This window comes from Siniperca chuatsi, linkage group LG17, assembly GCF_020085105.1.
Source record: "Siniperca chuatsi isolate FFG_IHB_CAS linkage group LG17, ASM2008510v1, whole genome shotgun sequence".
Taxonomy (NCBI): domain Eukaryota; kingdom Metazoa; phylum Chordata; class Actinopteri; order Centrarchiformes; family Sinipercidae; genus Siniperca; species Siniperca chuatsi.
This window is the reverse complement of record NC_058058.1, coordinates 381,464-397,287: the sequence shown is the minus strand read 5'-3', so window position 1 is coordinate 397,287 and position 15,824 is coordinate 381,464. Positions and strand designations below refer to the sequence as shown.

The window sequence follows — 15,824 nt, the reverse complement described above, 5'->3', positions numbered from 1 at the left end:
TGACCCTGCTGATGTCAGGATGGTGACATCAGTTTCTTGCTGCAGGAAACGAAACGTTTTCCTTCACAATAAAGGCTGAAGCAGAGTCACATGTCTGAGCTGTGCAGGTGGATTACACAATAAAGGCCCGCCCCTTCCGGTGGACATGGGACCTTATTTGGGAAAAAATATGTACGGTAGTCAACGGCAACAGTCAAACAATGTTTCCGTTTCGATTGTGCCATGACTTCCGCACATAATGTTTGTCAATTTAAAAGATCATTTAAGATAAAGTCGCAGTTTGAATCCGCTCAGTGGACCGCGTCTCTCGCCCGCACAACATGGCCGTCCCCCGTAACGTCAGCTCACCTGATGGGTTTTACCAGCGACTCCTGGTCCTTTTATCAGCCGGGAAGCGAAGGAGCGAGACCCGCTGCTCGTGACTACATCCGGTACGTTACACGTCCATGTCCGAACACACAGGCATCGTGGCCTCAGCGGCTCGTGGCCTCAGCGGCTCGTGGAGACAGACAGTCGTGACGCCACTCGCGCGACTTTCAGGTGTGAAGTCTTTCTAATTACGTATTTTTACTGTTTTATATTTCAGTTTTGTTTTTTAAAGTGACAAACATCGTGTGTGTAAGTCATGGCACAACTCAGACGGGATCAGAAAATGATTTGATACGGTCCCATGGCGAAGTCCACGGGGGGGGGGGGCGCTCAAACCCCGCCCACTGTCTCACCTCCACACAGCTGATCACAGCGGGGGTGGACACAGTCTGCATGAATTCATCAGAGTCCACATCAGACTAATGAAACACTGAGGTCAGATTACTGTTTAGAGCTCAATGATCAATAACACCCCAATCTTCACTGTCTTCTGTTTATTCGTTTCGTCTGTTATCATTATACTGATATTTTCTGACGAGTTTCTGACCGATTCATCGCTCTGAAGTTTTTCTAAATGTACGTTTTTATTTCCATTAGTTTATTTCTGACAGTAAATAAACCAGAACAGAGAGCCGCACTTAATAAAGTTTTATATACGCATATATATAAATATATATTATATAATATAATATAAATATATATATATATTTATATATACATAACGATGAAGGCCCACTCTCAGGTCGTGTTTCTGTGCAGAGAAACACTGAACAAAAACAAACTGTCTGTGTTACAGAGCTGTCATGTGACCCGACGTCTTTCTTCTGGTTGAAAACATAAATCTAAAAATGTCGCCTTGTTTCATTAAGAACGACACACACACACACACACACACACACACACACACACACACACACACACACACACACACATAAACGCACACACACTCTCAGCTGTGTGTGTCTGATCACATTAGTCGGTCGTCTCCAGCTGAGTCCTGCTGTCACTTCCTGTGGCTGTTTGTTTACCACACCTGGACCCCCTCCCCCAACACACACACACACACACACACACACACACACACACACACACACACACACACACACACACACACACACACACACACACACACACACACACACACACACACACACACACACACACACACACACACACACACACACACACACACACACACACACACACACACACGCTGTTAAACCACAGAAGAAGAGCAGGACGAGCAGCATGAAGGACGTCCTGAGAGACAGACGGGGGGGTGAAATATGATGTCCTGATTAAAATGAAGACCATGTCCTGCTGACTGACAGAGACTGATGAGCCTGTTTACTCTCTCTCTTGTCTTCTTGTGTCCTGTCTGTCTGTCTGTCTTGTCTTTGTTGTCTCCTCCTTTTCATTGTTGTCTTATTTGTCCTGTCTATTTATTCCTGATCTTTATTGTCTTGTCTTGTCCCGTCGGCCTTGTTCTGTCTTGGTTGTCCTGTCCTCATCACCATCTTGTCTCGTCGTGTCCGTCCCTGCTCTCTCTTGTCCTGACCTGTCTTTGTTGTCTTGTTATTTGTTTTTATGTCCATCCTGTCCTTTTATGTCTCGTTGTTGTTGTTTTGTCATCCTTTTTTATTTTTGTCTCTTCGTCCCGTCCTGTCCTGTTTTGTCTTATCTCTGCTGTCTTGTCCTGGTATTAATCCAGCCTTGTCTGCTCTCTTGTGTCCTATGTTGGCTTGTCCTGTCCTTTCTTGTCTTTATTGTCTTGTCGCATCCTGCTTTGACCTGTTTTGTCTTTTTTGGGGACATTTTATCTTTATTTGACAGCAGAAAGGTGACAGGAAATGAGGGGGGACAACAAAGGTCCCCAATGAGACCTGAACGAAGGACACCACAGGCACATGACCAACAGTCCAGACCCTAAGACCACCAGGACGCCCCGCCCTGTCCTGTTTTGTCTTCTCCTTGTTGTCTCGTCTCGTTCTGTCCTGTCTGGTATTTGTCCTCCCACTCAGTGTCTCAGTGTTTGTGGACGCTCAGTGATCTGTCTCTAACAGTTTTCCACTCTCTGTCTTTGTATTTTTCCGTCCACATGATGAAATGTCTCGTCTGTTTGTCTTTAAAATGTTTCACAAACTAAAACAACAGAAACGTTATTTTGTGACGTTTAAAATAACATCTGCAGCTGATGAATGGAGACGTTTTTATGGGGCTGTGATGATGAATCGCAGTCCGTCTCCTTTATTTTTCTTTCTTTGTTTTTAAAACTTCAGTCTCAAATGATCGGACTGAAGGTTTGCGGCTCCGTTCTGACTCGACAAACAGCCTGAGAAGACGAGCTCAGGGGACAGACTGCTAGCACGGCCCCTCCACAAACACTGGTGGATGAATAAGCTAAATATACAAACATGGCAGTAACACAGGAAGAAGAACAATAAGTTCAAACGTCTTCATCACTATCTGCTGCTTTTATGAATCCTGACGTTTGCGAAGTCGGATCTGCTGCAGCCGCTTCCTGCTTCCACGACGGGTTCAAAAACTACAAAATGTTGCAGAAAAAACTGTTCCACATGTTTTTTTTCTAACTTCCACCTTTTTCCTGAAGCTGATTGCAGCCGTTTCACTGACAGATGACTTCCTGTCTCTTCCTGTTCTGAGCTGAAAACAATGCAGAGGTTCAGCGTCACGTCAGCAGCTCGTTAACGCTCGGCGAGGGCCGGATTCACTGCGACTGCGGACGGAACTGAGCGGCAGCTCGTCTGGTTTAGAGAACATGTGATGCACGACTGTTGTGAAGCGTCTGGAAAGTAAAAGAGGGTTTTTTTCTGCTGCTGAACTTTAGAAACTGCCAGGCTGTAGTTTGTTCATCTCACGCGAGGAAAATGTTTAATATGCAGATGTTATCAGCTTCACTTTTTCTGACAAATCCAGCCGTTGGATAGAAATGATTAAAGCTTGTGACTCCTGCAGTCGTACGAGTCTTCGCTGAGGAGCGAGACCCTCGATCACATTAATATTCTTCTCCTTTGCAACTTTCTTTTTTTCTTATCTTTTCCCCACATGTCCAGTTTGATGTCCTCACTGAAATCGGTAAGCAGTCTTCACTGCAGACGGCCTTTGCCCCAGGTTTTGCCTCTCAGGTTACATACAGGTTACTGTCCTACGCTCTGATTGGTGGAGGTTGTAACTGCAGCTTGAGGAAGACTCCGCGGCACGTCGCTCAGGTAAAACACACTGAATCTAAGATGTCAATGTAATATTTATCTGTTATAAAGTATAAAGGTCTCTGTCAATGAAAACTAAATGTGACTTTAAGTGCCATTAGTGTTTCAGTAATACCGCAGTGTTTATTACACTGCCATTAAAGCTCAGTAATAAAATCATAATAAATCTGATGCAGGAGTAGCGCTCACATTTTCTCAACATTAAACGTTTTGAACGAACAGATCTGGTAAACGTGTTCACTGACTGCTGTTTCCTGGTTGTGTTTGGAGCCTCACACGTCCTGGTTCAGGTTCAGGTTCAGGTCCAACAGCTGTCTGACTCCATCACCAACAGAAACGGTTCTGAACACCGGAGGAGCGTTAACCAGCAGACCGTTCGGGAAATAAATCCAGTAGAAATCAGCTGATGTTTGTTTGTGTCAGATTTTTATCTCAGAGCTGTCAACAATGAATCATCTGAAGTTACTTTAATGTTTCCAATGAGAAACCAGCTTCTCTCCGCTCTCAGCTCCACCAATCAATCACTTCGCTCCGTCCATTACCTAATGAGCCCTGACCGACCAATCAGGAGCCTCCGTGTTCTGTGAGGTCACCATGGGAACCAGACTGACAGTTTCCTTTCTGTTGTTTTTCTACTCACTGTGTCCATCACTGAACACACACACACACACACACATTCTCACGGCTGCAGTGTGTGTCAGCAGGGAGTTAGCATGTTAGCGTAGCGGCGCAGTCTAAATGTGTACCAGCTGGGAACCTGAAGACAGAACGTCTGGGACTCAAACCCCCGACCAGGACAGGAAACCACTCCGAGCCCTCTGATTGGCCGAACGGTCCCAAAATCCAACATGGACCAAGCGCTGAGACTCGAGTTCTCTCTGAATGTTTTACAGAAATAGAAAATGAGCCACATGAGGCTCGTGTTTCATCAGGCCGCTGGTCCAGGATCAGATCCTGAACGCATCATGTGTTCAGGTACAGGAGCTGGACAGGAAGTGGCGTCAGGACTTCGGCTCTCTTTTTAAACATAACTAAATTTTATTATAGTTGTAGCAGAGAAGAAACGCAGTATAAAATGCAGTAATGCCCACAGTCTGTGGTCCTTTTCAGATACTTTGTGTTTTATTAGCAGCCGACTATCAGTCCGACTCTGTTTCTTATTGTAGCTGTCGCAATATTTCTGTTCTTTGTGGTTTTTTGATGAAGGAAATTATTTTTAATCCTGACTGTTCTCATCCATCTCTGCGCTGTGATTGGCCGAAAACACTGAGCCGCATTTTCCCACATGAGTCCGAAATATTTTCCATAACAGACACGTGAGAAAAGAGGAGGACGAAGAAACTCAAGACATCTGTCCTCACCTGGGAAGGTTCTGTTCCACATCCTCCTGGTCACCACGTCTCCCCTGGGCCTCTGGACTCCTCCTGCTCCCGGTCCTCCTCTCTGCTCGCTCAGCGTCTCGTTCAGAGCCTGAGAGTACATCATCACTCCATCATGGAAACCTCCAGCTATCAGGTTATACTGACAGAGAGACATCAGGTCACTTCACCTGCACGATTCTGTTTCAAACAGCTGACCTATTATCCTGTAAACTAGATTAGCAAGAATTTCTGAGTATTGAGGCGAGAAATCAACTGTGTAGATTTCGAATATTGGCAGTTTCAGAAAATTTCAAAATGTGCTCCAAGTATTGCGGCGAGCCAGCCGGCGAGCCAGCCGGCGAGCCAGCCGGCAGGCCAGCCACGAACCACCGTTATTCCTCCGTTTCTTTAATTAGCCTTAAAATAATACTGGAAAATATTACACTGAGGGGAAGAGGTGATGTTGATTTACATTTGTGATAATCAATTTTCATTCAGCGGCAGCTCGGAGCGGTCACATTGTGATCGATACGGTCAGCTGATGTAGAGAAGACGTGTTGCAGTGTGAACAGTCTGCTGGTGATCGCATACTTAATCGTTCATGTAGTACGCAGTACGCACTGACTGAGTGTGCAGGACTCAGGATGTTAGTGTGTGATTTTGAACACAGCCCCAAACAAACAATACGTTAGTCCGTCTCTGAATACTGTCTGACTTCCTGTCTCTGCTCTCCGAGCCCATTGGTTCCTACTGAAGACATTAATCTTCAAAAATGCCTCCCAAATATATAGTTTCATTTATAAACTGGTGGGCGATTTGTAAATCTCTTCTTCCAGGTAGCCTATTTTTTACACTTGAACTGACTTTTAGGAGTATTTACTAAAATAATGTATAATTATTACGTTATCACGTAAACACTCTATTTGTTGCACAAAGATTTGTTTTATTTGAAAAAATAAGTCAAAACAGCAAAAAAACAAAGAAGTTTATGAGCATTCAAGGGCACTTATGCTCCAAACTGTTCATTTATGCCGGCCTCTGTCGCGCTGCTGCCGCACTTTCTCTTTCCCCCGTCTGCTGCAGAGAACATTACAGAATTAGAGAATTATTACATTTTGACGGAGCGTTTGTAATTTAAGGCGCAGCTTTTCCAGCCTTTACGGCGTCGGTTTAGCGGCCGGCGAGTCAGTGAGTGAGGAACGCACACACAGGGAGAGACGAGTCGGAGAAATCATTTCACATGGCGAGCTCTGAAAAGTAGACAGCGGAAACAGAGCTTTGAATCCAGAACGGACTCTGACGTGTTCAGTGTCCCCCCAGGCAGCTCGACACCAGGACGTCTCACATGTTCAGAGACCGTGGCGAGTATTAAAAGCAGCGCCGCTACGAGACGAAGCACAGCAGCTTCTGAGCAGGTCAACAAGGGGGACGGGTTTTTGGTCATTTTGCTAACAAGGGGGATGGCGTCCCCCCTCAAACCACCTACTGGCTGTAAGAATAATAATCCCATCTTTCATACTAACATGAATATTGCTGTAATAAAACAGTATGGCAGTGAGTGCGTCTGCTACCAGAGAGTCTTTGATGGTCAAGTTGAACATTTCCTTTGCGTCGTTCTTCAGAGTTTCAACAAATTGAAGATATTCTGGATTCTGAGGCTCCAGGTAGGTCAGCACCTTCACACTCTGACAACAGACAGACAGACAGACAGACAGACAGAGAGACAGACAGACAGACAGACAGACAGACAGACAGACAGAGAGACAGACAGACAGAGACAGACAGAGAGACAGACAGAGAGAGACAGACAGGCAGACAGACAGACAGACAGACAGACAGACAGACAGACAGACAGACAGGCAGAGAGACAGACAGGAAGAAAATATAGTTTACTGATTAAAAACAAACCAACCAAATAAATTTTGATCATGTACGTTTCGCAGTCCTGTTGGTCTCTTTAACTGGATTTTAACACTTGTGACAGGAAGTCAGTGTTATTATTAATATTAAAAACAGTAAAAAGCTTCTGAAGGTGTGAACAACAGTAAAAGCATCAGATTAGTGTCTCACCCTGAAGGTGTAGCGGGCGGCAAAGTCGTCCTGGTCTCCTCTGTACCAAGGCCGGACAGGGCCAGGCCCCCCCAAACCCTCAGCAAAAAGATCAATGAAGAAGAAGACGTAGTCCTCCAACTCCACCCCCTCCCTCCAGAACTGGACCATCAGAGTCCTGAAGATGTCCCAGGGACAGCACAGGTACACGACTGAAGAAGAAGTAGAGAAGAAATAAGAACCTGTATTTTTTATGAAAGAAGAAGAAGAGATGGAGGAAGGAACGATGAAAAGATGAGGAGGAGAGAGGAACAAACAGAAGGAAACTGTAGAAGAAGAAAAGACAGGAATCGAGGAAGGAGGAGAGAATGGATCATGTATTTTAAGAACTGGACATCCGAATCTAAGATGGCGCCCTCTCACTTTTATTTTATAGTTGACCACTGACTGAGTGGAGGCGCCATATCACATTTATTAATACATCTATAATCCATGAGCGGAATAAAGGAGAAGGTTCCTCGCAGTGATAAAACAGTTTGTCTCTAACCGAACTGAAAGGATTTTTCCTTGTGAACGCATCAGACTGTAAACGTGGTCTGACTCTGTGTTCATCTCTGCAGATTCAGTGTCCAGTTTCCTCCTCAGAGGTTAACTGTCCCTCACTGATGACCTCATCACTCGGCTCGTCAGTCACCATGGTGATTATCACAGACCCCCAACGAGCTGTAGCTGAGTTTGACCGAGCTTGAGCTTGAGGTGTGACGTCAGAGGTTCAGCTGATCTGATTCCCAGCTCGGACGTATCCCGACAGTCTTTTCATGTTTTCTATCCAACTGTACTGTAATTTTGAGGTACTTGTACTTTACTTGAGTATTTCCATTTTATGTTACTTAAGTACTAAATGACTTAATAATACTTAGTACTCCACTACATCTCAGAGGGAACTATAGAATATATACATTTTTCCTGCACTACATTCATGGAGCTGTATGGTACTCGTTACTGGAAAGCAGACGACCAGCAGCTGGACTGAGCGACAGGCATCACACTGACAGTTGATATCTGACTTATTAGCAGCCAACATCACAGCATGGTTTCATTTGTGTGAATTATTATTATAAACAAGGTCAAATATCCAACTATAGTGTAACTATCATGCATGAATTAAGCAATAAATTACATGCGCGTTAACAAACACATCAGACACTTGTCATATATAAATAAGCCTCCACCTTTTCTGGCCTCCCAACCCCCAATAACGTGCTTTCAGTCCCTGAGGTGTTCCTAATAAAGTGGCACTGAGTCTGTTTGTTTCTGTAAGAGTCGACTGTGTTTTTAACTGAACCAAAATGACTCACACACACACACAGGTAATTACTCTCAGTGTCGTTGGCGGCGGTACCAGATGGCCTCAGTTAGAGGACAACAGGAGCAATTATTGTGTGCGTGTTGTCCGCCTGTCTGACACTTTATTTTGAAAAGTCTCTGATCTCCTTCCTGCTCGCTATAGGATGAGCCCTTCAGACTTGAATGACTCCATGTTCTCACACCAGGAAGTGTCACCGTGAAATTCATCTGCACATCTTTGTGAAATATTTGTCTTGAGCTGCGTCTCAATTCGGATACTTACGTTAGTACACTTCCTTGTAGTACACCATGTACAATATGTACTTACTTGCGTAGTGTGTAAATTTCGACAGGTAGTGTTGTCTCAGATCGAACACAGCTGTTGTGCACTTATCGCAACATTTGACCGCTTCTTCTTCTTCTTCTCTTCTTTTTAATGGCGAATGGCTGCAATTGTCGCCGGCCATAATATCTGCCGGCTTGTTTGCTCACTTGACAACATTAAAACTTGAACGTGATTTTACTTTTACTTGCTTGTTAGCTAGCTAGCTAGCTAGCTAGAATTTACATTAACGTTTGCGGTACCAAATCATTACAGGCTGCTAAATGAACCATTACCCTTGCGCTACGTAGCCAAGATGGCGACCATCAAGTGTGAGAGGTGTCCAGCGTTCCACACCAGCTGTTATGAGTACACCATCCGGGTACTCGTAGTGCACTGCATTTTGTCATAACTGTCAACGTGAACGCACTTATGCACTCAAAATAGCAAGTGAAAGTACAGAAGGGCGCGAACTGAGACACATTGGTGACTTTGATGAACTACTGTAACTGGTGAGCTAACAGCTAACACGCTAGCCAATCAGGAACATGCTAATACCAGTCAGTCACAGTCTCTCTCTGAGCTGCTCTCTGGTTTCTCTCTACTGCTCTGTTTACTTGACATTTAGTTCTCAGGAGGGTTCATTATTTCATTCAATAAAATGTTACTGAAAAGGCTAGTTAGCTCGGTGGCTAACGTGACACTGAGTGTCCAGAGTTTATTAAAAACTGTATCAGTAAGATGTCCTCCTGTGTGTAAACCAGCTCTCTGGAGCAGTTTATTCTCTGACAGGAATTTTGGACTCTCCGCCTCTCTGTCCAATCAGAGGTCAGCTCTGTCAGAACAGCTGGTTATTGGTCGGCGGGGTTTAACTAAATATGAAAGATTCACATGGATTTACTTCAACCCTGTGAGTGAATCCATGAAATGTCACCTTTTTAAAAGCTGTATCAGAATAAAAGCCTTCACATTCATAACAGATTGTTTAACAGCAAGAAGAAACAAAAGAGAGGAAAGAGAGAGAATTAGAGTAATTTCTTCCTCTCTGCTGTAAATACCAGTTACTGATTATTTACAGGTGTGTAACACACACACACACACACTGAACACACACACAGATCAGTCAGTAACTACTGAAGCACAACATCAAATAATAATTAACCATCATTTAACGAGGAGAAACAGCAGCAGGAGGAGGAAAGACAGAAAAAATCAAAGAAAACAGGGAGGGAAAAGGAAGGAAGGAAGGAACAAGGGAAAGGAGAAGAAGAATGAGGAAAGTGAGGCGGGAAAACACAAGACGAGTCAAAGGGAATGAAAAAGCAGTGAAGTGACCTCAGAGAGAAACTAAAACAGAAAGCAGTTGAAGCGTCTAATCTCAGCCGTTCTCTCTGACCACTAACTACTGAATGAAGGAGAGAAGTAAAGAAGAGGAAGAATCAAATTAAACCACACAGTGAAAGTAGTTGAAGCGTCTGACCTCTGCCATTGTCGCGGATAGCCTGGACCACTGACTTGTAGTTGACGTTGTCGGCCTCGATGATGTGGTCGCGGATGGTGATGTTGCTTTTACCTAGCAGTGTGTAGAGGCCCTCCACCGCAAAGTAGCACGGCCGGTCGTCGTTGGCGTCCTTCTTGTCGCTGAAGATGAGCATGGCGTGTTGCCGCCAGCCGAACGTCTTCTGGATCCTCATACCGAACTCGCCCAGCTTCTTGTGGGTGGGGCCCGTGTTGGTGACTGACGCGTAGCTCTCGAAGCCGATGGCTCGGGCGCCGGCCGTGACCATGGGAACGTCCCAGTGGGTGGTGAAGCGGGCGACGGGGGAGGAGGAGTAGTCACAGCCGGGGCCGATGAAGGCCCAGGGGTCATGGGAGAGTTTGATGTCGACGGCGACCAGTGGCGCAATGGAGTCCGAGCAGAAGCCGTCACGGTTCTCAGAGCTGCCATGAACCAGCTGGAGCTTCAGGCCCGGTAGAAGCCAGGGGTCTGAGTTCACCCGCCGCACTGCCTGATGGAGCGCCGGCGCCACGCGAGGCCACGCCCACGCATAGTCTGTGTTGGTTAGGGGCAAGATGGCTGCCAGAGTCACCTCCTGAAGATCCTCTGTGGTGTTGTCAGCAGAGAGAGAGGACTCAGCTGACTCGATGAGGAAGAAGAGGAGGAGCAGTAAGGGGCGGAGCCACCTGGACAGCATGATGACGAGGAGTCTAACAGTTCTCAGACGAACTGCAGGGAAAAACAGACCACAAACATGAATTAAGGATAAAACTTTGTTTGAATTAAACCGAGGACAAACTTTTCCTCCAGTTTCACAATAAAAGCTTTGCCTGTTAGAATAATTAATGATGGATCCCCTTCAGCAGCTGCTGGGATTTCTGGGAACTCAGCCAGTGTGTCCACGTGGGCTCCATAAACTGCTGGCCATTAGCTCCATATGGGGCCCGTGTGTGTATGTGGGGCCACAGAGGGTCGCAAATATGGAGATCATGGACATAACTGGGCTACAAGAGAGATATTTGTCAGTTAAATAATGCTTAGGTAGTGCGTGAATATGAATAAGGAATAAGCTTTTGCCAAAGAACTAAATCACAACGATGGTGTAAGATGTCTGTGGATGATGAAGATCATAACTGTAGAGTAAGTGAACCAATCACAATGCCTGAAACGTGTTTGGTTCTCATTGGCAGCAATACTCGTTTGTAAGTGAACTAGATAAATCTACTTATTAACCAAAAACATTTGGCGGCCATGGCTGCCGCTGAGGACATGTCCTCTGAAACATCTCTGAAACTTTGGCATGAAGAGGAGGAGACACATTTTTAAAGGCTTATATATCTTTATACGAAATGTGATAGTGTTGAGGCAAAATAATTAATAAAAAATTACTTAGAATGAAAGGAATTTAGTATTCTCCACTAGAACTACACGCCAGGTCATCATATACAGAGATACAATTTACAGAAAATATAATTAGATATATATAACAGTTAAATGAACAAATACAATTTTGTGATTTTAAAAAAATTCTCAAATTGTACAGAGTTTGGTTGGTGGCTCGCCAATTTTTTTTTTAGGGGAATTCAGTCCGTCCTTTGGATAAAACTCAGAATGTCCGGCCATCTGTTCGTGACCTCAAGCTGAAGCGAACTTGGGTTCTGCAGCAGGACAATGATCCAAAACACACCAGCAAGTCCACCTCTGAATGGCTGAAGAAGAACAAAATGGAGACTTTGGAGTGGCCTAGTCACAGTCCTGACCTGAATCCTATTGAGATGCTGTGGCATGACCTTAAAAAGGCAGTTCATGCTCGAAAACCCTCCAATGTGGCTGAATTACAACAATTCTGCAAAGATGAGTGGGCCAAAACTCCTCCACAGCGCTGTAAAAGACTCACTGCAAGTTATCGCAAACGCTTGACTGCAGTTGTTGCTGCTAAGGGTGGAGCAACCAGTTATTAGGTTTAGGGGGAAATCACTATTTCACACAGGGCCATGTAGGTTTGGATTTTGTTTTCCCTTAATAATAACAGCCTTCATTTAAAAACTGCATTTTGTGTTTACTTGTGTTATCTTTGACTAATATTTAAATTTGTTTGATGATCTGAAACATTTAAGTTTGACAAACATGCAAAACAATAAGAAATCAGGAAGGCAAACACTTTTTCACACCGCTGTAGATTATATTATTTTATAGTGTACTTTTGTATTCTTTATCCCTTTGATCGTCCCGGGCCCCTCAGGGACTCGTCTAAATGCTGTTTTAAAGCCTTTTCACTCTGCCAGGTTTCAGAATCTGGGTGAGAAATACTGACTCTTTTATTTGTTGGCTGAAAAGTATTTCTATTCAAATCTCCCAAAAACCTGGATTCAAACACTGAGAGTCCTCACGGCCCCGAATGAATGAGCACATAATGCAAACTTTACGTTCACTTAACACCAACAGGAGGCAACACGTGTGTGTGTTTTAGTGTGTTAGTGTGTGTGTTAGTGTGCATGTGTTTTAGTGTGTATGAGCCATTGTTCTCCTGCAGCCTTCAGTCTTATGTAAGTGTTGTTACGAAACAGCAGCAGAGTAAAGAACATGCAGATAACACACGAAACACTGCTGCCTGACTGCAGCTGGAGATTATAGAAATAAATATATATATCTATATATATATATAGATATATATATGGTCTGAAACATGCTGCGAGTGTCAGTGTAGTTATTATTTAACATCGTACGAACACTGTAGGAAAGAACATTTTCTGAAAAGGTCCAGACAACATGAGCTCATGTGTTTCTGAACATGTTCAGTGTTTTGAAACAGGAGCTCCCAACCTTTACGGATCAGGGGACCAGCAACCGAGACCAGTATCGGGGACTGGGACAAAATATATCATATGGAAAATGTGAAGCATTTGATCAGGACTTTAAAACAGTGACTGCTTTAACGTTCAGTAGAGCGACTGCAGATGAGGTATATTAACGGGTGTTTGCAGAGAAACAGAGAGAGACACGTTAGACGCCGCGGACGCAGTGGAGATTTTACGAGCAGGTAAAGCATCAGTGGACGCACCTGTTTGATCGTTTCGACAGGCGACGCCATTAACAACAAGTTACTCAAGAAAATCCACAGGTCTGCTGTGAGCAGCGTCATGTAGGAACTATCTGCAGAGAGAAAATAGTTCCTACACCTGCCTGTCTGTCTCTCTGTCTGTCTCTCTGTCTCTGTCTGCCTGCCTGTCTCTCTGTCTGCCTGTCTGCCTGTCTGTCTCTCTGTCTCTCTCTGTCTCTGCCGTCTGTCTCTCTCTCTCTCTCTCTGCCTATCTCTCTGTCTGCCTGTCTCTCTGTCTCTCTGCCTGTCTCTCTGTCTCTCTGCCTGCCTGTCTGTCTGCCTGTCTCTCTGTCTCTCTGCCTGTCTCTCTGTCTGCCTGTCTGTCTGCCTGTCTGTCTGCCTGTCTCTCTGCCGTCTGTCTGCCTGTCTCTCTCTCTCTCTCTCTCTGCCTGTCTGTCTGTCTCCCTTCCTGTCTGTCTGCCTGTCTGTCTGTCTGTCTGTCTGCCTGTCTGTCTGTCTGTCTGTCTGCTATCTCTCTCTCTCTCTCTGTCTCTGCCGTCTGTCTCTCTCTCTCTCTCTCTCTGCCTGTCTCTCTGTCTCTGTCTGTCTCTCTGTCTGCCTGTCTCTCTGTCTGCCTGTCTCTCTGTCTCTCTGTCTCTCTGCCTGCCTGTCTGTCTGCCTGTCTCTCTGTCTCTCTGCCTGTCTCTCTGTCTGCCTGTCTGTCTGTCTGTCTGTCTGCCTGTCTCTCTGCCGTCTGTCTGCCTGTCTCTCTGCTCTCTCTCTCTCTCTCTCTGTCTGTCTGTCTGTCTCCCTTCCTGTCTGTCTGCCTGTCTGTCTGCCTGTCTGTCTGTCTGTCTGTCTCTCTGCCGTCTGTCTGCCTGTCTCTCTCTCTCTCTCTCTCTCTCTCTCTGCCTGTCTGTCTGCCTGTCTCTCTGCTCTCTCTCTCTCTCTGCCTGTCTGTCTGCCTGTCTCTCTGTCTCTGTCTGTCTGTCTGTCTGCCTGTCTCTCTGTCTCTGCCGTCTGTCTCTCTCTCTCTCTCTCTCTGCCTGTCTGTCTGCCTGTCTCTCTGTCTCTGTCTGTCTCTCTGTCTGCCTGTCTGCCTGTCTGCCTGTCTCTCTGTCTGCCTGCCTGTCTGCCTGTCTCTCTGTCTGCCTGTCTGTCTGCCTGTCTCTCTGCCTGCCTGTCTGTCTGCCTTGTTCAGTTCTGGTCAATGAACGAACTCTGTATTCGTCAGAAAACACGTTTGGATCTCAGTTTTTAAAATACACAAGTTAAGTTTCAGATAGTTTGTTGTTCTGCCAGTTTTTCTTTAACTCATAACTTTGTTTCTGTTTTTCTTCATTGTCACACTGTGTTTATTAACATTATAATATTACAGCTGTCACAGTCTGCTGTCAGTTATTATAAACTCAGCTCTAATATTCTGTCAGAGTTTAATATTGCTGTGAGGTCTTTTAGTGTTTCCTCAGGTGGAGTTTATCACGTGATATTTACTGTACTGATCTATAATACACATCCAGAACACATGCTGTACTGTTATTGTTGTACTTCTGCAGCACTACGTCCCGTCCTGCACTGTTCTGTGGTCTGAAGCGTTTTAATAAAGCTTTCATTTGGACAAGAAACGTTCCGACCGAATCCGATGAACCGGGGAGGAGACGGCCACAGCGCCGGCCGCCCCCCGAACCTGCGGGACTGGAAAGCGTTCAGCAAACAACGAGACACTTGAGGATCCGAGCACCAGGATCCTGTGACCGGCCCCTGAAGTGCCTCTGATCCCGGTGAGAAGTTCGAAATGTTCTGGTTACCTGCTCAGCTTCAGGCCGTCGCTCCCTGCAGCTGCATGTTCACAAGAAGCTGGCGGATGTTTCCACAGCAACACACCGGAGCGAAAAAGAGAAGTCCAGCAGCAGCAGCACCGGGGTCTGTCCGGGTTTCACCGGCGGCTCACCGTCCGTCCGTCCGTCCGTCCCGACACAGTCAAAAGAAAACGAGGGAAAACGTCCCGATAATGTTCCAGGTCTGATGTCGGTGCACAGCTCCGGTCTGACCGTCCACACACCGAGAGGCACCGGCGGACACGCGCACCCATGCACGCACTGGGGGGGCAGTCACGATAATGCTGAATGTGCGAGTGCGCGCGCGTGTCTCTGCCCCCTGTGAGTCTGCAGAGGGAATATTCAATTACCCTGATGAGGCCCGGGGCGCGCGCGTGCGTGTATTGATCACAGCTGTCATTCTGTTAAAGCGACATCCCATAAATATCAGTTTCTATTCAGTTGGTTTCTCTTGAATCCCTTCCCACAATTACTGTAGTTACTGTTACTGCAGTTACTGTTACTGCTGTTACTGAAGTTACTACAGTTACTGCTGTTACTGTAGTTACTGAAGTTACTGAAGTTACTGTTACTGCTGTTACTGTTACTGCAGTTACTGCTGTTACTGTAGTTACTGTAGTTACTGTAGTTACTACAGTTACTGCTGTTATTGCAGTTACTACAGTTACTGCTGTTACTGTAGTTACTGAAGTTACTGTTACTGCAGTTACTGTTACTGCTGTTACTGAAGTTACTACAGTTACTGCTGTTACTGCAGTTACTGCAGTTAC

The 15,824-nt window shown here is 45.5% G+C and overlaps 1 protein-coding gene across 3 annotated transcripts in view; it reads right to left on the bottom strand.

Moving 5' to 3' along the window:
• npr1a (natriuretic peptide receptor 1a) overlaps positions 1 to 15,441 on the bottom strand; it is a 42,275-nt gene extending 26,834 nt beyond the window's left edge. For 2 of the 3 annotated variants that reach the window (XM_044172057.1, XM_044172058.1), the window contains exons 1-5: positions 15,025 to 15,440; positions 10,159 to 10,905; positions 7,031 to 7,221; positions 6,532 to 6,645; positions 4,961 to 5,120 (exon numbers count right to left, since the gene is read on the bottom strand). In XM_044172057.1, coding sequence (XP_044027992.1) covers positions 4,961 to 5,120; positions 6,532 to 6,645; positions 7,031 to 7,221; positions 10,159 to 10,873 — 1,180 coding nt within the window. In that variant the 5' untranslated portion in view covers positions 10,874 to 10,905; positions 15,025 to 15,440. Of the gene's footprint in view, positions 1 to 4,960; positions 5,121 to 6,531; positions 6,646 to 7,030; positions 7,222 to 10,158; positions 10,906 to 15,024 lie in introns of all 3 variants that reach the window. The other variant, XM_044172059.1, reaches the window with a different exon arrangement.
• Between the last annotated feature and the right edge of the window lie 383 nt (positions 15,442 to 15,824).